We start from the raw sequence: 22,831 nt of genomic DNA, 5'->3' as shown, positions 1-22,831 counted from the left end.
GCAACTCGATGCCCTCGCAAATCTGGCACTGACGATACCACCCTTCAGGATGCCATCCTCTCCGCCCATGTGGGCGCATTTCACCGTCTCTGCATACCGGCGTGCTACCTCCAATCCAGACCATCCGCCGTCGACGCCAGGTTGAAATCATCCAAACTGAACAATCTCCAGGTGCTCGAGTTCTATTACATGTTCCCAGATTTCATGAGAGAGTGTGTCGTACGACCACTCACACACCCATCATCTGCGCCCTTTGCACCGGCGTCCTTCTCTCCGTTTGCGTCCTCCCTACACACCGCCACCTTTGCTCTTTGCCAAATACCAGACAGTTACGTTCAGGCTCTTAAACTACCACTCCTCAAGAGACTTTCACTTGTGGACATTGGTATATCAGACATCTCGCTTGAAAGCATCATCCACTCTAGTTGCCCCGCACTCCAGTGCCTACTACTTACTTGGAATATGGAAAGCCGCTACATAAGAATAAACTCACGTAACCTTGTAAGCATTGCAATTCGCTGTGGACATGGCGAACTTGTTATAGAAGATGCCTCGTCACTTCAGCGGTTGCTTAACAATATTCTCAGCAGCAACCTGCAGATAACTGCCATGTCTGCACCTAAACTAGGGACTGTGGGAAAATTCCATGATTTTTTTCTCTGAATCGAAGGTCACGCGTAACCCTACAATTATCCAGGTACCTAGTTTTCAGCTGCATTTTTCCGAGTAAAAAAATTTCATGTAATAGAACCTTTTGTTCAATTTTTGAAATCGTTGTGCGTGCACCATGCAGGGTTTGCTGGCAGTCAGCCTGACAATAGTGCTTCAAACGGTCAAGACTTTTCTCATCAAGATGTGTTTTGAAGTGGACATGGCCGTTTCTCTGATGCAATGCTTTCGAAGCCTTGAGAACTTGTTTATCGAGGTGATGATTCTCACACACATTGAAAGCCCATAACATGCATACTGTACTACTTCTACTATATGTCTTAAAAGGCTTGTCTTACATTCGCCTGTAAATTGATACACCCGTGGCTAGACATGTTTCAGTATTTCATACACCCGTATCTATAGAGAATCCAACAAATACCTTACACTGGATGCTCTTTCGACAGAATCTCTGTTTTTAGAGCTTAAGTATTTTCATTCTTCATGTACATCTAGGGAGGACTCTGTTGCGGAGAAACAAATACATGGCGTCGTAGGCACCGACCGTCTGTCAAACGAGATGACTTTCGTCTGAAGACAGTAACGCTGGATGACTATGAACCCTGCTTGGTAAACATTGAATTTGTGAGATTCTTTGTTTTGAGTGCAAGCAAGCTTGAGACCATGAGGCTTAACTATCGCTACCACCAAGACTTCACAGAAGAATTTTACGAAAAGCATCAAAAGGATCTTTTGTGGCACAAAAAGGCTTCTGAACGTGCTCGCCTTATATTATCAGGAGCGTGCAAGCACCGGTTCTTTTATTTAAAACTCATGCGTGTTGAATACCTGGATTTGATGGACCCATTCAGATGTGACTGCTGAACACAGAGCTGGAGTAAGTTGTCCAAGCTTGCAGGGTTACATGTTGTTGTGCCCTTTTGGACGTGCGTTTCGTTTGAACATGAACAGACAACCCTTGTAATATTTTGTACCGTCTGTAATTTGCCATAGCAATCCTTGATTATAAAGTGTTGTAACTGTGCAAACGAAAGTATTGTAACTGTGCAAACGTCAATGTTTCAGCGGGAAGATTCTGAGTATTTTACCGTCACGACACTGATTCTTTGTTAGTATAGTATGATGTTCCCACTGATAATGAAATCGTCAGTGGGAACGTTTCCAATACCGAAGCAAGTCCGTGATTGGTAGGCCAATAAAATCGTGTGTCTCGTGACATGACGGCTGTTCTTCGTGTTAAGGTCAGACTTTGTCTAGAAACTTCACAAACGTGGTTTTCTAACTGAGTATTAAGAAGGTTGGCACACGTGCATGTAGAGCCCTTACTTCGGTGCCTTCTGCTCACACTTTTCTGCACCCAGAGAGGGTTTATGCTGAGTCAAGCACTTTTCTGCATCTACGTGCCTCCATAGCTGACATAAGCCGTGGCTGTTAGGTGCCCGTGGAGCCAGACGCCCGCGGGTCCAGAGAGCTCACAACAGTGCCTCTCCAGCAGAGCATTCTCACCCATGCCTCTGCCACCACACTTTTGTGCATCCATTGGGCTGACACTCGTGCCTAAGAGGCTTCATTTCCGCGCCTCTAGTGTTTCAATACACGTGCCTCACATGACACTTGCCGTGACCCTTGTGATTGCAGAGAATACACACCCGTGCCTCCATAGCTGAGTGTTATGATCCATGCCTCTGCCACCGAAATTTTGTGCATTTAGAGGGTTGACGATCATACGTGCCTGTAGAGGCTAGACTTTGGTGCCTCCGGAGCCAGCACCCTTGTGCCTCACGTGCCACGAGCCGTGGCTTTTATGTTCCGCTGGAGACACACCGCCGTGGATCCAGAGACATCACAAACGTGTCTTTTCACCTGAGTGTTCGCAGGCATGCCTCTGGCACCACACTTTTGTGCATCCAGGGAGTTGATAGCTGGCTCTGTGGAGGCTTCAACGAGGTCCGTGCTTGTACAGACTGCAATTAGATGCCTGCACGCACGTGCCTCAAATGAGATTTGCCCCCGTGTCGTGGCGCCACACCCCCATGTCTCTACAAACCGCGCAACCGTGCGTTTTTAACTGAGTATACGGACACATGCCTCCCCACCAAACTTTTGTGTATCTGGACAGTTGATACCCATGCCTCGTGAAGACGCACGTCTATCCACACCGTGACTATTCCGCCACGTCTGTCGAAATCTTCTAGATTAGCTACATATATATATTGTCGTCTTTATGGATCGTAAAACCCTAACCCTTTTCCCAGATCCACCGCACAGAGACCTGCAACGGAGGCGGCACGAGCTTGGCAATGGAGATGAAGAAGCGTGCCTCTAGCAACAAGAAGACGAGGTTCGCCGCTGTACCCGTGCCCTCTAAGCTCGTTTAGAGGAGCGGCTGTGGCTCACCCACTGGATCCGAGAACCATGTTAAGTCTAGTCCGGACCGCATCAGCGATCTTCCCGACGCCATCCTCGGCGAGATCATCTCTCGTCTGCCCATAAAGGAAGGCATGCGCACACAAGTGCTTGCATCTCGGTGGCGCCGCATATGGCGCACCGCACCAGTCGATCTCAACTTTCGTGTGATCCTTGATACTCGTTCTACCAGATCTCTGGAAAAAATATGTTGCCAACTCATCCGCGTTCTCCCGGGCAAGCAAATCGTCTAGGAAACATACGTCGGAACTCACTGCCGACATCTTTGTTGCAACTGCCGCGGAGAATTTGTCGCTGATGGCTTCAGTCTTCCTGTATCTATCCTCTCTGATCATAAGGGCCCGATTCGCCGCCTCTGCATCCCGACAAGCTACCTCCAGTGCGAACCTTGTGGCGTCGATGAGTTGTTCCTAACTCGGAATCTGGACCAACTCCAGGTTTTAGAGTTCTATCATATATTCCCAAAATTCTTCTACCCAATGCCCACGCAAGCACGCAGAATCCCTTCTTCTATGTCGTCACCACCAGCATCCATCTCGAGATTTCACTCGTCTCTCCACACCATCACCTTCGCCATGTGCAAACTAGAAGACAATCTTGTAGAAATGCTTTGCCTCCCATTGCTCAGGAGACTTTCCCTGGTGGAGGTTTATATATCGGATGTCTCCTTGGAGAATTTCATCCACCACGATTGCCCTGCCCTGCAGTGCCTGCTGCTTGTTTGCAACAAGAAATTCTGCTATCTACGAATAAACTCAGCTAGGCTTGTAAGCATTGGCATTCGTTTCGACGGAGGAAAACTGACCATTGAGGATGCGCCTTCCCTCCGGAGACTGCTACATGATTCTGTAGATGCACAACTACAGATAACAGTTTTGTCCGCACCTGTGTTGGACACACTGGGAAAAATTTCTGAATTACCCAACGAAACAAATATCGTCATTGGGACTACAGTTATTCAGGTACTTCCTCTGCATGTTACTTTGACCTCCGTTATTCAAAAGCACTTGAGATTCACATCCACGAGCTAATAATATAACGTTATGTGCTCAATGAAGGGTCTTTGCATAAGTAGCCTACACGCGGTGCTGTATTCCGTCAAGACCTTGTTTATCTCACAGACATGCTTTAATTTGGATGAGATTGTTGACTTGCTGTGATGCTTTCAATGCTTGCAAAACTTGTTTATCGAGGTGATGATTTCACACACGTTGAAAGCCCACGCAAAATATGCATAATATACTGGCACTAACTCTTAACTTTGCTCTTCTCGTGATTTTAGGGAGGATGATGGGATCAAAGAGGTATAACAAATGAATGGCTCCAAAAGCAGCGAGTGTTTCTCAATAATCACGACATTTGTTTGAGGATATTAACGCTAGAAGACTATGATGTCACAGAGGCAAACACTGAATTTGTGACATTCTTTATTCTCAATGCTAGGATGCTACTGACCATCAGGCTTAAGTTTGGTCTGCGCAGAGATTTCACTCGTGAATTTTACAAACTGCAAGAAGAGGTATTGCAGATGGAGAAAAGGGCTTCTAATTGCGAAGAGCTTAAATTAACAACAACTTGCGAGCACATGCACATGGACTTAAAAAACACAGGTGTTGAATATCTGGATTTGCCAGATCCATTCAACTGTGGATGCTGAAAAATAGGTCTGAAGAGATGTACATGCTATATTGAATGAGTGCATTGTGTAAACATGTTCAAGCAATTATGTACATGCTTTCTGTTTTCAATATCGATCATATGTTTCTGGACCCTATGATAAAAGAAATCAGCTCACACATATGCTCAAAAATCAAACTAGTATCCTCTTGTTTATCTCAGTTGCTTGGCATGAAATTCTATCTTTTAAAAGCAACATGCGTCCACTGCAAACCTGCAACTGCTCCAACCGCGCCTCTCCGAAGGACGTCTCGTGCACCCCACGGCAAACGAACGTGCACAAGATGTTGTGAAAATCATACGTCCGTGTGAACACGTCTCTGAAAACATTTGGAATGCTGTGATAATGACTTAAGGTCAGCAACGAACCTCCAATCACTTTTAGATGCTGGGTTTCCATTTCTCATTATCATATTGAACAAAACTGATGCATCCGAAGAATTCGTCAAAGCGAAAGATTACGTGCCCCTTTTAATTGCAGACATCGTGTCCCTCCGAGAGACCGTGTCAGAAATGAACGTTTTGGAAAATAGTAGCACGGTCTTTTGCGTCATTTAAACATACACCCGTGCCTCTCTCAGTGAACAAGTAACTTAAAGTGTTACGAAAACTGAGGCACTTCACTGCATTTTCTCCTTGGATAACCGTGCGCACCGTGGCTTCACTCCACTGTCCCTCGGAGTGGCCGTGTCATGCGAAAACAACTAGGAGAAAACAACTAGGAATGGCCGTGTCATGCGAAAACAACTAGGAGAACACGACTAGCAATGGCCGTGTCATGCGAAAACAACTAGGAGAACACGACTAGCAATGACCGTGTCATGCGAAATCAACTAGGAGAACACAACTAGGAATGGCCATGTCATGCGAAAACAACTAGGAGAACACAAAAGACGTTTGTGCGTCGTCCGCACGTACATTTAGAACACAGAGGCATTTCCGTGTGTCTCATTCTTATCCTTACAGGACGATGCGCACCGTGGCTTCACGTCCCTGTCTCTCGGAGAGACCATACTAGGGAAAAATACTTCGGAAAACAGAAGCATGGTCGTGTGTCATGGACGTGCACAACCTGTCTCAGTGAACGCCCCACTGAGAAAATTTCGAAAACAGAAACAAAACCGTGCCTTATATGCATGTAAGTCTGTGCGTGTTGGGGCCGTCTGTGCGTGCCTCTATGCTCCTATAATAAGCCTATAGCCCCATGCCAGTGAGCAGGCGCGTATTATAACTGTCTGTTCTGCTTTGTGCCAACCCAGACCGCCCCCTCCCACTCACCTGCTGTAGCGTTCATCGTCTCTTCTCTCTCGATTCTCCCTCTAGATCCAGGGTTAGTCCATTTTTCTTAATTTCTATGTGAATTTTTCGCTACGATCAGTTTTCCTCTCTGTTGGTTTCGTATCTTCGTGATTGAAGCGACGCATCTGCGCTGTTATGCTTGGAATTGCCTGGAAATTCGTTGTGATCTAGACCAAATCAACGCATTACGAGGGCGAACCTGTACAAGACCCGTGCCTCTTAAGGGCGGAGTTGATTTGAAGTCGGCGTTTGTGCTTGAGAATGCTACGAGCTATAGCGACCTGCGGCGTCCAAGTCACAGGTGAGCGATGAACTTCGTCGAGGGAGGTTGGTAGTTTAAATTGAAGCCCGTTAGGTCTTGCAAACAACGGCGGTGGCCGGAAGTCCAAGCGAGTGGCCAGACGTTGAGCTCTATTGCTTAACCGGCCACAGGGTGCTGGAGGTCGGCGTTTGGGGTGCTATTGACTGGGAGTCGGAGTCTGTGCTTGAAGATAGCGTTTGGGGTACTATACGCTGGAGGCAAGGTTAACGTTGATAGGTCACCCGTTTCAAATACCACCTAGCCACACATGTTCCGGTGGTTGGCGTCGGCGACGGTGGCGTATGGTCGTGGATGACGTTGTTGCTGGGTGCAGCTCCGACCAATTTACATATAATTTTAATGTTACAAACACTCCTTTGAGACGCCTGATGATAGACTATTGTTTCTCCTTTTTGCATGTCTTGTCTTGAAATATACATTTGCTAAAGCTGCTTTTAAAACCAAGCAGCAGAAATCCTTTTTAGGAAATTGCTTGTGAACGACTATTTATGTAGAAATGCAGGTTTAGCCGAATAGTTTTTCAAGATAATGAAATTTTCCTTGTGTTGAGAATTTCATATAAACATTTTTTTGCAACGTATTACAGGGGAAACCATGTGCTGTGATATATGTACCAACTTCGGTTGCTCCAGACTGGAGTCAGGCGTTCTTCATAGCGTGATAATAGTGCATCTTCCTCAATGCTTCAAAACATGCCTGGTAAGGAGAAATGTTTGCCGCCCCATGCTGCCCATTAGTTACTACCAACTAGTGTTTCTTTCTGATGAAGGAAATAAAAGTTTCTACCATATTGTTTGAATGGAATGCCTACATTTAAGCATTTAATGATATGTTTTTAATTTTTGATGTACCTTGTTTTATCAAATAGCAACCTGTTGAAAACAATTGGTACATATATGATAAGCGCTATCTGTCTTGGTTATACATGCCTGGTAAGATTTTTTTTCCTATGCAGTATGTGCCATGCTATTGCAGGCAGCAAGTCACTTCTTCAATCTATCGGTGGAAAGTGGAAGCATTTCAAGAAGAAGGAAAACAAACAAATCCAGTACTGATCACCAACGAGGATCTGCCATATGAGATCTACGTCACCGATGAACCTAACCGGTCTAAAATTCATGGACCTGGCTGGGAAAAGTTAATTAGTGACTACGATCTTCATTATCGAGATCTAATCATCATAAACCTGGATACTGGGAGTCTGTCCATTGAGATAGATCTGAGACTCAGTGATTCTCGAGGAGGTCACAGGCCCCTCCCCAAACCATCACTAGGTAAGTGCACAAACTTCCACCTGTTTTATCAACTATGTTTATGAGCGTAATTTGGTAGTCCTACCCATGTCCACTAAATTAATGACATACTTACAGTCAAAGTTATTTTGGAAACATTTTATGCAATTCTGTTGATTATCATCCCAACTTGATCACATGCATTGAATTTAACCATTCATTTTAAACTTAAATACCGAGTTCATCTGTTTAAACAAATTTGTTTGAAAATGAGTTATTTTGTTCCATGCAGCTCTTGATTTTCTAAATGACTCAGAGAGGGAGTACATTGGGAAAACAGTGTTCGGTCGAGGCGTTAACCTCTCATGCAGACAGTTAGGACAGATGATATACCATGTGTTTGAGTCTGACGACTTCCCCACCATACCCTTTGTGCAGCGTCTAAACGTCACCAATGTCATAAATGGTCGTCTGGTTAGTCATTTAATATTTGTTTTGATCCACTGCCATGGTTTTGTTTGCTATTTTCGATGTTTTATGTCCTTGTACATTGATTTTATCTACTAATATCGGTACAATCTGCAGAGAATCCCGTCTGCCGTTGTGAGGCTTCTAAAGATGAATCTGGGATATCTACCTCAAAACGGTGGTGTCAGCCTAACAGAGATGTATGATGCAATAGACATGAGCACAACGTACTCCATATGAGCTGACAGCAGAATGGAGGTGACCGGTTTTTCAGATTTTGCCCGGGAAGCTCGGCTAAAGGTTGGTTCAATTGTCCTTGTCACAATTGAAAAGCAGTGGCCAACATTGGGAAACATGAAGCTGCTGCGGATGATAATCAACGACCTTTCCTAATAGAGTGTTGCCGGTGGCTATACTTCCTAGTTCAGTAATTTATGTCTATTTTTTGAACAGACTGTACACATCAGTTTTGTTATTTAGTTATGTCATGGTATGTAACTGAGCATATAATTACGTCCAAGAGGACGGTGGTGAAAATTCCCTGTCAAAGAAGGTGAAACACTTACATGGGTTAGTTTATTTATCTCTGATAATAATAAAGGGATTCCTGAATAATAATGGAGGATGAATGGCTGTGGTGAAGTATGTTTTAGAATAGTTTAGTGACGTTGCTAGCTCCGCACGTCAGTAGTATACATATTTTTCACTATGGTGCTCCGCAGAATAGCGTCATGCCAAGTAGTTTGTTGTGATGAGCTCAAGCATACACCTCTGTCAACCACATAGCACTTCTCCTAAAAACCTAGCACCTTCCCATATGCCTCAGTCACCTTAAACATCCATGCCTTCACATAGGTTCATGTCCGTGCCTCACGTAGCATCGTTCCTGTGCCTCTAGCTGTGCTACTCGCTGTATAAGTGCATTTCGCAGCTGCATGCCTATGCCCCTCGTTTCTTCTCGTTGTTTTTTCCCATCTCGTACTTGCAACTATTTCAGACATCACCGTGCCTGTTGAGTCGACACATTCATGACTCTCACGTCCGTGCCTCTGCAAGAATAACGATGGTGCTTGTAAGAGTGCAGCATTATAGGTGATACATTCATGACACATTAGGGACCACCTTGCCACTATTTCAGACATGATCGTGCCTGTTCCGTCGTCACATTCATGCCTCTCAAAGTTAATTGAAAAACATTCCGGAAAAACAGTAAACAGACGCCTATTGTCAATCCTCACGTCACGTACATTCGACGTATTCGACGTTCATTCTTTCGTCACAAGAGTAATTGCCGTGCATCTGCCACAGAACATATACGTGTAAAACGATTATTCCTACACTTGTAAAACCCAGAATGCCCTGGATAAATGTCGAATCACACCTTGCGGCAAAACCATGGAGGCCGGTGCTTCTCAGGAACACATCTGTGGCTTTTTGCACATGTAGTTGAGTGCACGGCTTTTTGTTCGTGCCCGTGCCTCACGTCGCAGCATAGCACGAATTGACGTCCGTGAACCACGTAACTTCATTTCCGTGCCTGACATAGCATCGTATCTATGCCTCTACTTCCACCTCTTGTTGTATAAGTGCTTCTTGCAGCTGCATATCCACGCCTGTCGTTTCTTCTGGTTCTTTCTGTCCATCTCATAGCGTCAGCTGCAACAGTACCTCTGAAGAAACACAATACTGCTCCTACCAGCGAATGTATCACTGAAAATAGTTGCCACTCCCAACGAATGTAACACGCCCGTGTGTCTGATAATTAAACCAGCCACTTCAAGCATGCTTCTCTTGGTCAGAGACTTGTGCCTCTACATACTGCCCCTGCATGCCTCATGAGATAAATTGTAAAAGTTAAGATTTGACAGCAAACTACGCAAGACAACGAGCATCTCCCCGACTTGCTGGAGATACGACGGTTGCTAAAAACATAACTGCTGATTTTATTTTTAATTTTTATAAAGAAAAACCACGATAAAAAACTCAGGATGTGCACAACCGCACCACCAGGGAGATGAACCCACGATCCAGAACCCACGATGTGCACAACCGCATCGACAGTGAGATCGTGCACTCCTTTGCTGCTTCCCCGCCCTTAAATTTAGACTTCCGCCATGGCCTTCTTACACACAAACAACAGAAATCGCCATTGCGCTCCCACTGATTGTTCCCCACGAAAAACCAGGTTGCAGAAGGACCAACTGCTCCAGGCCATGGGATTCATCAAGGAATTCAAGGAGGTGCAGGCCCACGGCAACACCAAGTCGCACGTGATCCACACCAACGACTTACACAAGGCGGCGACCACCATCGAGCAATACAAGCGACTCCTCGAATTCGAGCGCAACAAGATCGTCGGAGCTGATGTGGAGTACACCAACGACGTTGGCGAAGATCAGAAACCAGCCCTCGTCGAGCTATCCGTCGGCAAGGATCATCCGGTGTTGCTCTTCCAGCTGAGCGCCGCCGACAAGAACTGCACCAGGTTCGACAACTTCCTCACCGACCCTAGACACACGTTTGCTGGCTTCTCCATCGACGGCGACATAGAGATGCTCGGGCGCGTCGGACTAGAGATCGCCCACTTCGTCGACATCCAGAAGGAATGGAGGGTGCCTACAGCTACCAAGCGTCTGGACTCCCTTAGGGATGTCTCAGGCATCATTGTCCACGACTACTACAATAGCATGAAGAAGAAGCTCACCAACGCAGAGCACCAGCGCTAGGCGTGTATGCCCCTGTCCATGAGGCACATCGAGTACACGGCAAAATATGCTTACGCTGCGTACGAGATATGGAGCCGTCTCACCATCATCCACGAAGGCCTCCGCCGGGCAAAACTCAAGAAGGAGCAGACCAGGAAGCGCGCAAGGTGCTGGGGCAACTACGACTATTGAAGCAGGTGGTCCCGGCCAAGAAAAGTAACTAGAAGATTGCTCATGCCATTCTAGATTTCCCGTTAGATTTGCTTTCTCTCAAGAGTGTCGTTTGCTTGTTCTAAATTTAGATTTGCTTGTGTCGCAGTTAACCTTGTAGTTTCCTTGCAGTTTACATATCTACTGAACAAGTTTATTTCCAGTGCAATCTTGCAGTTTTATATTATTAGAATATATTGGCGTGAATTGAAAAATATAAACACAGTACAGATAACCTTGTAATTTTGCTTCCAATTTACATATCTTCTGACCAAGGTTATTTCCAGTGTAATTTTGCAGTTTTCTATTATTAGAATATATTGGCGTGAACTGAAAAATATAAACACAGTACAGATAACCTTGTAATTTTGCTTCCAATTTACATATCTTCTGAACAAGTTTATTTCCAGTGTAATGTTGCAGTTTTCTATTATTAGAATATATTGGCGTGAACTGAAAAATATAAACACGGTACAAATACTATACGATTAGCGTAACGCACAGAGCAAGTACACATAGCAATCCACAAAAATGACGAGCATGCAATGCACTAGTACCTTTGTGGGTGCAGCGTCGAAATGCAAGGACAACAATTACAGAATGCTCCTAAAAGCAGTGCACAATGTTCTAACAAACCAGGGCACACACAAATATTAAAAATCGTTCATATGGAACACTTTGGAAAAACATTTTGAATACAGAGGTAGTTAGGTGTTTATTCTCCTTGGAAAACACTGCTTACGCCCGTGACCCTCAGAGAAGAACACTACAGAGAAACGGTTGTCCGTCAATAACACCAACTAGCTACTTAAAAACCCACGAAGGCTCTTCGGTGCCTCCACTCCTATGGAGACCGTGCGTTACGTCGACCCGCTGGCACTAAACGTGACGTCACCAAAAACGCAGAGGCAGAAGCGTGCCTTACGGCCAACTTTCGACGTATCGGGACTATGAAGATTTACTTCCTTCTTAACATTGGAGGTGACTATCGCAAAGGCATAGGCTCCATCATTCACCTCCGTGCCTTGGCAAGAACGACGACCATGCTTGTAACTGTAAAGCATATAGGACACCTTAGGGACGACCTTGCGCATGTACTTCAGTGCACGGCTATTTGTTTGTGCCCGTGCCTCACATAGCACCATAACATGAATAGACGTCCGTGCAATCACATAGCTTCAACTCCGTGCATCACGTAGCATCGTATCTATGCCTTCTGTTTCGCCTCTAGGTGTATGAGTTCTTCTTGCAGCTGCATGACGACGCCTCTTGTTGCTTCTCGTTCTTTCTGACAATCTCGTAGTGTCAACTGCAACATGGACACAAAACAGTTCCTCTGAAGAAACACAACATTACTCCTACCAGCGATTGTATCACTGAAAACAATTGCCACTTCCAATAAATGTACCACGCCCCTGTGTCTGAGAGTTAAAGCTGCCATTTGAAGCATGCTTCTCTTGGTCAGAGACTTGTGCCTCTACAATACATACTGCCCCTGCATGCCTCACGAGATTGTAAAAGTTAAGATTTGACAGCAAACTACGAAAGACAACGATCATCTCCATGACTTGCTGGACATACGACATTTTCAAAAATACAACTGTTGATTTTGTTTTTATTTTTTATAAAGAAAACACACGATCCAGAACCTACGATGTGCACAACCGCGTCGACAGTGAGATCGTGCACTCCTTTGCCACTTCCCCGCCCTTAAATTTAGACTCCCGCCGCGGCCTTCTCACACACAAAGAACAGAAATCGCCATTGCTCTCCCACTCATTGTTCCCCACAAAAAATCAGATTACAGGAGGACCAACTGCTCCAAGCGATGGGATTCACCAGGGAATTCATGGAGGTGCAGGCCCACGGCAACACAAAGTTGCACGTGATCCACACCAATGACTTGCACAAGGAGGTGACCACCATTGAGCAGTTCGAGTGACACCTCTAGTTCGAGCGCCACAAGATCGTCGGAGTTGATGTGAAGTACACCAATGACCATGAAGAAGATCAGAAACCCTCCCTAGTCCAGCTCTCCATCGGCAAGGATCATCTGGTGCTACTCTTCCAACTGAGTGCGGCCAACAAGAACTGCACCAAGTTCAACAACTTCCTCGCGGACCCCAGGTACACGTTTGTTGGTTTCTCCATCGACGGCGACATAGAGATGCTCGGCCGCGTCGGACTGCAGATCCCCCACTATGTCGACATCCAGAAGGAATGGAGGGTGCCTACAGCTACCAAGCCTCTGGACTCCCTTGGGGACGTCTTAGGCATCCTTGTCCACGACGTAGTGCTCACCAACACAGAGCACCAGCGCTGGGCGTGCATGCCCCTGTCCATGAGGCACATCGAGTACGTGGCAAAGGACGCTTACGCTGCGTATGAGATATGGAGCCGCCTCAACATCATCCAGGAAGGGCTTCGCCGGAAAAAACTCGACAAGGAGCAGACCAGAAAGCGCGCTAGGTCCTGTGGCGACTACGACTACTGAAGCAGATGGTCCCGGCAAACAAAATTATCTAGAACATTCTAGATTTCTCATTAGATTTGCTTTCGCTCAAGACTGCCTTTTGCTTGTTATAAATTTAGGTTTGCTTGTGTCGCAGTTAACCTTGTAGTTTGCTTGCAGTTTACATGTCTTTTGCACAATTTTATTTCCAGTGCACCACAATAGGCACTTATGTGCCTATGTGGCTCTGATACCAAGGGAACCATGCGTAACTTGGCTTCACGTCATTTTACGCAACATTCTAGATGTCAACCAAAAGATTCACCTTCTTTCTGATATGTTCGTTAATGAGGCATAATGCCTTCGAAAACACATGGAGCTCATGGTCCATGCTCCCCACAATGAAAATGTGTCACTGAAAGCTTCTTTAAAACAGAGGCACACCTTCACGTCCATGCATAACGATCATTTTCACGTCCCTACCTCCCTTGAAATCACGTCTCCGTGCCTCCAGTTAGTTACATGCATGCCTCTACGTCGGGTAACACCGTACCTCTCTCGGGCGTAACATGTTAAGAAAGTTGCTGAGAACAAAAACATCAGCAAACCGAGCATTACGTCCACCCCACTGGCACTAAATGTGACGTCAACGAAAACGCAGAGGCAGGAGCGTGCCTTACAGCCAGCTTCCGACGTATCGCAGACGTGAAGATTTGCTTCCTCCTTAATATAGGACGTGACTATCACAGACGCAAATGCTCCATCCTTCACCTCCGTGCCTCAACAAGAACGACGATCGTGCTTGTAACAATAAAGTGTATAGATGATACCTTAAGGAGACATTAGGGACCACCTTGCACCTATTTCATACGTGACCGTGCCCGTTCCGTCGGCACATTCATGCCTCTCACAAAAGTAATTGCCATGCCTCTGCCACACAACATATAAGTGAAAAACAATTCTTTCTACACTTATAAAACCCCGAATGTCATGGATAAATGTCGAATCCCATCTTGCGGTAAAACCATGCAAGACGGTGCTTCTCAGAAGCACATCTGTGGCTTTTTTGTGCATGTTATTGAGTGCCTCTCTAGAATCTAACAATGTTGAAACCATAATCAAATCTAACCACACTGAAATCTCTAGAATCAAATATGTGCCCTAGTTGAGACGTTTATTTTGTACTTGAAACTGCAATCCATGATAAAACAATACAGTGTAATAAAACATACGCCTTCCAACCCAAATATGGTACTTAAAACTGCAATTTGTAATAAAACATACACCTTCCATCACAAATTAATTCGCTCAACGCTGTACTAACCAGTACAATGTGAATTGTACTACAAAGTTGACACATTTATTTTGGACGGCGTAGTACTACTACTTAGGAACAAAACACGATTGTTTAACATGGAAACGAAACTGTCTCCGTTCTGAGAACGACGATTGCTTCACATTGTTCAACCTTTACAGACACAGAAAACATGAAAAGCATAAAAAGAATGGAAAAGCAAACATCTACCAACAAAACCACACTATTCCCCATCGTAGGAGATGTCCACTATCTCCATTCTGACATCAACGTCGTTGGCCTCCGCCTCCTGCTCCGCATCCAGCTCATCGAAGAGCACATCGGTCTTCGCCTGCTCTTCCCGGAGGAATCGCCAGTTGGACTCCACATACGCCTCATCTTGGATGGACTCCAGGATAGCGGTCTGCTCCGCCATCAAGGTTGATTCACCGAGATAGAACTCCGCCTCGCCTTCCTCGTCACCGTACTCCTCGTCGTCCCCGTCTTCCTCATCACCAGCCTCCTCGCCGTCCTCGTCCACACCTTCCTCGTCGTCCTCGTCGTCGTCGTCCACGCCTTCCCCGTTGTCCTCGTCATCCTCGTCCAAGCCTTCCTCGATGTCCTCGTCCACACCTTCCTCGTCGTCCTCCTCATCCTCGTCCATGCCTTCCTCGTCGTCCTCGTCATCCTCGTCCACGCCTTCCTCATCGTCCTCGTCCACACCTTCCTCGTCGTCCTCCTCATCCTCGTCCATGCCTTCCTCGTCGTCCTCGTCATCCTCGTCCACACCTTCCACGTCGTCTTCCTCATCCTTGTCACCCCCTCCTATTCCTCCATCACATCTCCCCCAACTGGATCAACTCCCTGCATGAGCTCCGACGGATCCCCCTCCACTTCCTCCACCTCCCCAATCTCCTCCGGCCCCGGCGAGTCCGGAGACATGCCCGCTGCGACCCGAGCGGCGCGCCTCGAACGGATGTCCTCCTGCAACTGAAAGCGACGCTCGGGAGTAAGCATCGCATAAGTAGTTATCTTGTGCCGAACCATGGCGGGGAACATCACAAACGAAAAGAGGAAGATTGGTGATTTCCTAAGATTGTCGGCGAAAGAGGGAGAATCAGGATGATGTCTAGTGGTGGTGGACGCCGCTCGGCTTAAATAACTGCTTCTTGACCTCGGGCGACGGAACGGTGACACGCGGCGTTTACTTCACCGACGGATGAGACAGTCGTCGGTCCTTTTGGATTCCGCAGTGCCGACACGTGGCGTTCATTCTATTAAATACCTCCACCTCCTTCAGAACAGCGTCACCGGAGGAAACGCACGTCGGACCCTTGGGTTTCCGGAGCGGCGTTCACACCGAATACGAGGGGACGCCACGAATGTGACTCCGTGTAACGCATATAGTTGTGTCTTTCAGTGCGAACGATTCAACAGAATCATTTGGAACACCAAGACAAACTAACGTCACTCTACACAATGCGACGCCGTGCCTTCCTGGGACCCATAGCCGTGCGAAGAATATACCACACCAGCGTCTCTCGAATAAGCCATTCCCTGCTTCACAGAGTAAATAGTGGGTATTCACAACTGAACCAATTCTGCTGGGTCTCCCCAATTAAAGAACCTTTGTGCGCTGAACGGTAGTGCCTCTCCGTCTGATCGAGTCGAATGAATCATAAGGAACACAAACACACGGGAGCGTGACTCTATATTATAGGACAACATGCCTTTTAGCGCTTCATGCCCATGCATGTGACCCTTAACACTGCCACGAACGTCCACGCCATCGTCAGTGCACAAGTCATGTCGATACCTGATACAAAACCATAGCTGTAGTCACTTAACGCCCGTCCTCCTAATAAAAGAAGCGCCACGAAACTCAGCCAGAGTCATGGCTTTTAAAAACAAGGAAATTACGCTTTTAAACACCTCGACTCTCGAACCAGTCACTCGCAAAGTAAACATTTAGCATTAACACCTAAACCCATTTCGCTTTGTTTCAACAATAAACTTACGAAACATGACTCTCCGACAGACCCAACCATGCCCTGATGGCATTCATGTCCGTGCCTCTTCTACTGAACTAGTCAACGGAATCATTTCGAACACAAATACAGGCGAACGAGACTCTACATAAAACCACGCCATTTGGAACACCAATACAAACTAACGTCACTCTACACAATAAAACGCCATGCCTTCCTGGGACCCATGACCATGCGAAGAATATACCACACCAGCGTCTCTCAAATAGGCTATTCGGTGCCTCATAGAGTAAACAGTGGGTGTTCACATCTGAACCAAATCCGGTGGGTCTCCCCAATTATAGAAAGAACCTGACGATGCCTTTGTACGCTGAACGACGTGCCTCTCCATCTGATCGAGTCGTCGGAATGATTCGGAACTCAAACACACGGGAAAGTGACTCTATATTATACGGTAGCATGCCTTTTAGCGCTTCACGCCCGTGCCTGTCACCCTTAACACTGCCACGAACGTCCACGCCATCAACAGTGCACAAGTCATCATCCGCGGCTATATTCACTTTACGTCCGTGCTTCTAATAAACGAAGCGCGGCGTAACTCAGTACAGAACCGTGGCTTTTAAAAACAAGGAACTTACGCTTTTAAACAACTCGACTCTAAAATCTCACAAAGCAAACAGCTAGCGTTAACATCTAAACCCATTCTGCTTTCTTTCCATGATAAACGTACGAACGTGACTATGCAAAAGACGAAACCATTCCCCTGTGGGATTCACCTGCGTACGTGCCTATTTTTCTCAATGAGTCGACGAAAACATTTCGAACACAAATATAGGCGAACGTGACTCTATATAAAACCACACCATGAATCTGTGGGATGCAAGCCCGTGTCTGTGACCCGAAACACTGCAACACAGAAAAGCCACAAACGTACACGCCTTCAACAGTACACAAGTCATTACAAATACTAGGTTCACAACCGTGGATGCAGAGACTTCATGTCCCGTGCATCATAAGTAATGGCGCCTAATTACAACGATACTCGAAACCAAAATACATTTTATTTGCAAGGTAGCTGACAGCAAAATTTCACAAGAGAAGGTAAGAAACTCCACTCCACTGCTTAACAACAACAGACGCACACAACAACCAGGGACGATGCTGTATACCTAGTCCCCACCAACCTTCTTGTTGCTTTGCTCCCGGCGCAGTTCATCAATCTCGTCCTTCAGCGCCTTCATATTCTCGTCATCTCGCTTCACACCTGCGGCCGATTCCTGCAACGACCGGATGTGCTCTCTAAGGAGTTTTTTCGTCTCAGCCGTAATTTCTACGATCCTGGCATTCGCCTTATCCAAATCTTCTCTTGTTACCTCGCAAAGCTTCTTCCACGCGTAGGTGATCTCCAGCAGCTGCTCGTACATTTTGTCAGCCTTTGGAAGTGAAACCAAAGTATTCATCTCATCGACCAGGTTATTGAGAGTAACTAACAAGGACCTCACAGCACTTGCCGTCGCCTCCCCTCTCACCATTCCCTTCTCTTTCGAGCCACAGCTACTCCCCAATTCTACAGAAGGGGACTTCTGTTCAAGACCATGACGCAGACTAACCCTACCTCCAACTGACGGTAAATCAGTATCAGCAAAACACACCCACATCAAATTAGGAGTCAGCTGACCACAATAATTCATGTTTCACAAACTAAATCAAAGCGGTCGAAAGAAAAAAAACGAATGAAGGAGAAGCAGAAACAGGGTGAACTTACAGACGAGGAACCCTCGCGAACCGGGATCTCCTCCCGCGACAGCGCACAGCTGTCCGGAGTAGTCTCCTTCTACCCAGCCATGGCGGAGATGGTCAGTGTATAGTGATGAGCAACAGGAGTGGAAGGCCTGACGGTGGACGAAGGGAGGAGTTGAATGTGGCTAGGGTTTCGAGACCCCGTCCTGCTTAAATAGCCGGAGCCTGGCCTCGGGCGACGAGCCAGAGCGGCATCACCGGAGGAGACGCCCGTCAGACCATTAGGTTTCTGGAGCGGCACCACGTGGCTTTCACTCCCGAATACGAAGATACGCCCGTCGAACCGTTGGGTTTCCGCGATAAAAACACGAATGTGACTCTTGGTAAAGCATAACCATGCCTCTTCGCGCTGCACGGACGTGCCTGCCGTTGCGAACGGCTCAACGGAATCATTTGGAACACGAAAACAACATAACGTGACTCTTCAGAATACCACACCGTCACTTCCTGGGACCCACCACCGTGCAAAGAATACACCACAGCAGCTTCTCTCGAACAAGCCATTCCGTGCCTCACCGAGTAAACAGTGAGTGTTCACACCTGAACCCTTTCTGTTTGGTTTCCACAATTAAAGAAATGAGCGTGACTGTGAGTAAGACCAAACGGTGCATTTCCGCTGGGTTTCCATCTGATCGAGTCAACGGAATTATTCGGAACGCAAAACACAGACAAGCGTGACTCTATAAAATACCACACCATGCCCGTACCTCTCCCATCTAATCGACTCCACGCCTCTATCGAGTAATATACGAAACATCAAGAAAGAAGCGTGACTGTGATTTTGAAAACAAGGAAACAAACGTTTAAAAACAGCGTGCCTCACATAGGTCATTCGGTGCCTCACAGATTCAATAGTAAGTGTTGGAGTCTCAACCCATTCCGTTGGGTTAAAGAAACGAACGTGACTGTGCGCAATGCAAAGCTATGCCTCTGTGGGCTCACCGGCCGTGCATCTCCTTCTGATCGAGTCGAAGGAAGCACTCGGAACAGAAACACAGGGGAACATGACTCTATATCATACGGCACCATGCCTCTTAGCGCTTCACGCCCGTGCCTGTGAGCCTTAACATTACCACGAACGTCCACGCCATTGTCAGTACAGAACTCATGTCGCTGGCTAGTATAGAACCGCGGCTGTATTCACTTCATCCCCGTGCTTCTAATAAAAGAAGCGCGACGCAACTCAGTACAGAACCATGGCTTTTAAAAACAAGGAACTTACGCTTTTAAACAACTGGACTCTCAAATCGGCCACTCACAATGTAAATAGCTAGCGTTAACATCTAAACCCATTCTACTTTCTTTCCATGATAAACGTACGAACGTGACTATGCGAAAGACGAAACCATGCCCCCATGGGATTCACCTGCGTACGTGCCTATTTTTCTGAACGAGTCAATGGAATCATTTCGAACACAAATACAGGCGAACGTGACTCTATATGAAACCACACCATGAATTTGTGGGGTGCAAGCCTGTGTCCATGACCCGAAACACTGTAACACACAAAAGCCACGAACGTACACGCCTACATCAGTATGCAAGTCATTACAATACTAGGTTCACAACCGTGGCTGCAGACACTTCACGTCCCGTGCATCATAAGTAACGGCGCCTAATTACAATGATACTCAAAACCAAAATACATTTTGTTAGCAAGGTAGCTGACACCGAAATTTCACAAGACAAGGTAACAAACTCCACTCCACTGCTTAACAACAACAGACGCACACAACAGCCAGGGACGCTGCTATATATCTAGTCCCCACTGACCTTCTTGCTGGTTTGCTCCCGGCGTAGTTCATCAATCTCCTCCTTCAGCGCCTTCATATTCTCGTCATGTCGCTTCACAGCTGCTGCCGATTCCTGCAACGACCGGGTGTGCTCTTCAAGGAGATTTCTCCTCACAGCCGTAATTTCTACGATCCTGGCATTCGCCTTCTCCAAATCTTCTCTTGTTTCCTGGTAGAACTGCTGCCACTCGTAGGTGACCTCCAGCAACTCCTTGTACGTTCTGTCAACCTTTGCAAGTGAACCAAGGCATTCATCCCATTGACCAGGTTAATGAGAGTAGCTCCAACTGACTGTAAATCAGTATCAGCAAGACACACCCACATCAAATTAGGAGTCAGCTGACCACAATAATTCATGTTTCACAAACTAACTCAAAGCAGCCGAAAAGAAACAAAAAACGAATGAAGGAGAAGTAGAAACAAGGTGAACTTACAGACGAGGAACCCTCACGAGCCGGGATCTCCTCCCGCGACAGGGTACGGCCGTCTGGAGTAGTCTCCTTCTGCCCAGCCATGGCGGAGATGGTAAGTGAATAGTGATGAGCAAGAGGAATGGAAGGCCTGGCGGCAAACGAAGGGAGGAGTAGAATGTGGCTAGGGTTTCGCGACTCCATCCGTCCGCCTTAAATAGCCGGAGCCTAGCCTCGGGCGACGAGCCAGAACGGCGTCACCGGAGGAGACGCCCGTCGCACCGTTGGGTTTCTGGAGCGGCGCCATGTGGCGTTCACTCCCGAGGTAAGAAGAGACGGCCGTCGAACCATTGGGTTTCCGTGATAAACGCACGAAAGTGACTCTTGGTAAATCATAACCATGCCTCTTCGCGCTGCACGGATGTGCCTGCCGTTGCGAACGGTTCAACGAAATCATTTGGAACACGAAAACAACATAACGTAACTCTTCATAATATCACGCTGTCACTTCCTGGGACCCACCACCGTGCAAAGAATACACCACAGCAGCTTCTCTCCAACAAGCCATTCCGTGCCTCACTGAGTAAACAGTGAGTGTTCACACCTGAACCCTTTCCGCTAGATTTCCACAATTAAAGAAACGAACGTGACTGTGAGTAAGACCAAACGATGCCTTTCCGATGTGTTTCCATTTGATCGAGTCAATGGAATTATTCGGAACGCAATCATATACGAGCGTGACTCTATGTAAGACCACACCATGCCCGTGCCTCTCCATATAATCGAGTCCACGCCTTTATCGAGTAATATATGAAACATCAAGAAAGAAGCGTGACTGTGCTTTTGAAAATGAGCAAACAAACTTTTAACAACAGAGTCAATAGAAAGTGTTGGCATCTCAACCCATTCCACTGGGTTAAAGAAACGAATGTGACTGTGCGTAATGCAAAGCTATGCCTCTGTGGGCTCACCGGCCGTGCATCTCCTTCTGATCGAGTCGACGGAAGCACTCCGAACAGAAACACAGGGGAACGTGACTCTATATCATACGGAACCATGCCTCTTTCAGCTTCACGCCCGTGCCTCTGACCCTTAACACTGCCACGAACATCCACGCCATCGTCAGTGCACAGGTCATGTCACTACCTGGAACAGAACCGTGGCTGTAGTCACTTCACGCCCGTGCTTCTAATAAAAGAAGCGACACGCAACTCAGTACAGAACCGTGACTTTTAAAAACAAGGAACTTACGCTTTTAAACAACTCGATTCTCGAATCGGCCACTCACAAAGTAAACAGCTAGCGTTAACATCTAAACCCATTCTGCTTTCTTTCCATGATAAACGTACGAACGTGACTATGCGAAAGACGAAACCATGCCCCCATGGGATTCACCTGCGTACGTGCCTATTCGAATAGGCCAATCTGTGCCTCACAGAGTAAACACTGAGAGCTGACATCTGAACCAATTCCGGTGGTTCCCCAGAATTAAAAATCCTTTGTGGGCTGAACGTCTATGCCTCACCGTCTGATCAAGTCGACGGAACAATTCGGAACACAAACGCACGAGACCGTGACTCTATATTATAGGGCAGTATGCCTTTTAGCGCTTCACGCCCGTGCCTGTGACCCTTAACACTGCCATGAACGTCCACGCCATCGATAGTGCACAAGTCATCATCCGCGGCTATATTCACTTCACGTCCGTGCTTCTAATAAACGAAGCGCGACGTAACTCAGTACAGAACCGTGGCTTTTAAAAACAAGGAACTTACGCTTTTAAACAAATCGACTCTCGAATCTCACAAAGAAAACAGCTAGCGTTAACATCTAAATCCATTCTGCTTTCTTTCCATGATAAACGTACGAACGTGACTATGCAAAAGACGAAACCATTCCCCTGTGGGATTCACCTGAGTACGTGCCTATTTTTCTCAACGAGCCGACGGAAACATTTTGAACACAAATACAGGCGAACGTGACTCTTTATGAAACCACACCATGAATCTGTGGGATGCAAGCCCGTGTCTGTGACCCGAAACACTCCAACACGGTAAAGTCACGAACATACACGCCTTCATCAGT

The 22,831-nt window shown here is 46.7% G+C and overlaps 1 protein-coding gene and 1 pseudogene across 1 annotated transcript; both read left to right on the top strand.

Moving 5' to 3' along the window:
• The first annotated feature begins 10,307 nt into the window (after window positions 1–10,307).
• Window positions 10,308–10,991, top strand: LOC125542200 (annotated as a pseudogene).
• Window positions 10,992–12,837: 1,846 nt separating this feature from the next.
• On the top strand, window positions 12,838–13,503 carry LOC125542197. Its single transcript, XM_048705151.1, is given in 1 exon segment — window positions 12,838–13,503. A coding segment is annotated over 1 exon segment (666 nt).
• Window positions 13,504–22,831: the final 9,328 nt, after the last annotated feature.

Source organism: Triticum urartu, chromosome 3 (assembly GCF_003073215.2).
Source record: "Triticum urartu cultivar G1812 chromosome 3, Tu2.1, whole genome shotgun sequence".
Classification (NCBI taxonomy): Eukaryota; Viridiplantae; Streptophyta; class Magnoliopsida; order Poales; family Poaceae; genus Triticum; species Triticum urartu.
This window is presented reverse-complemented; position numbering and strand designations above follow the sequence as displayed.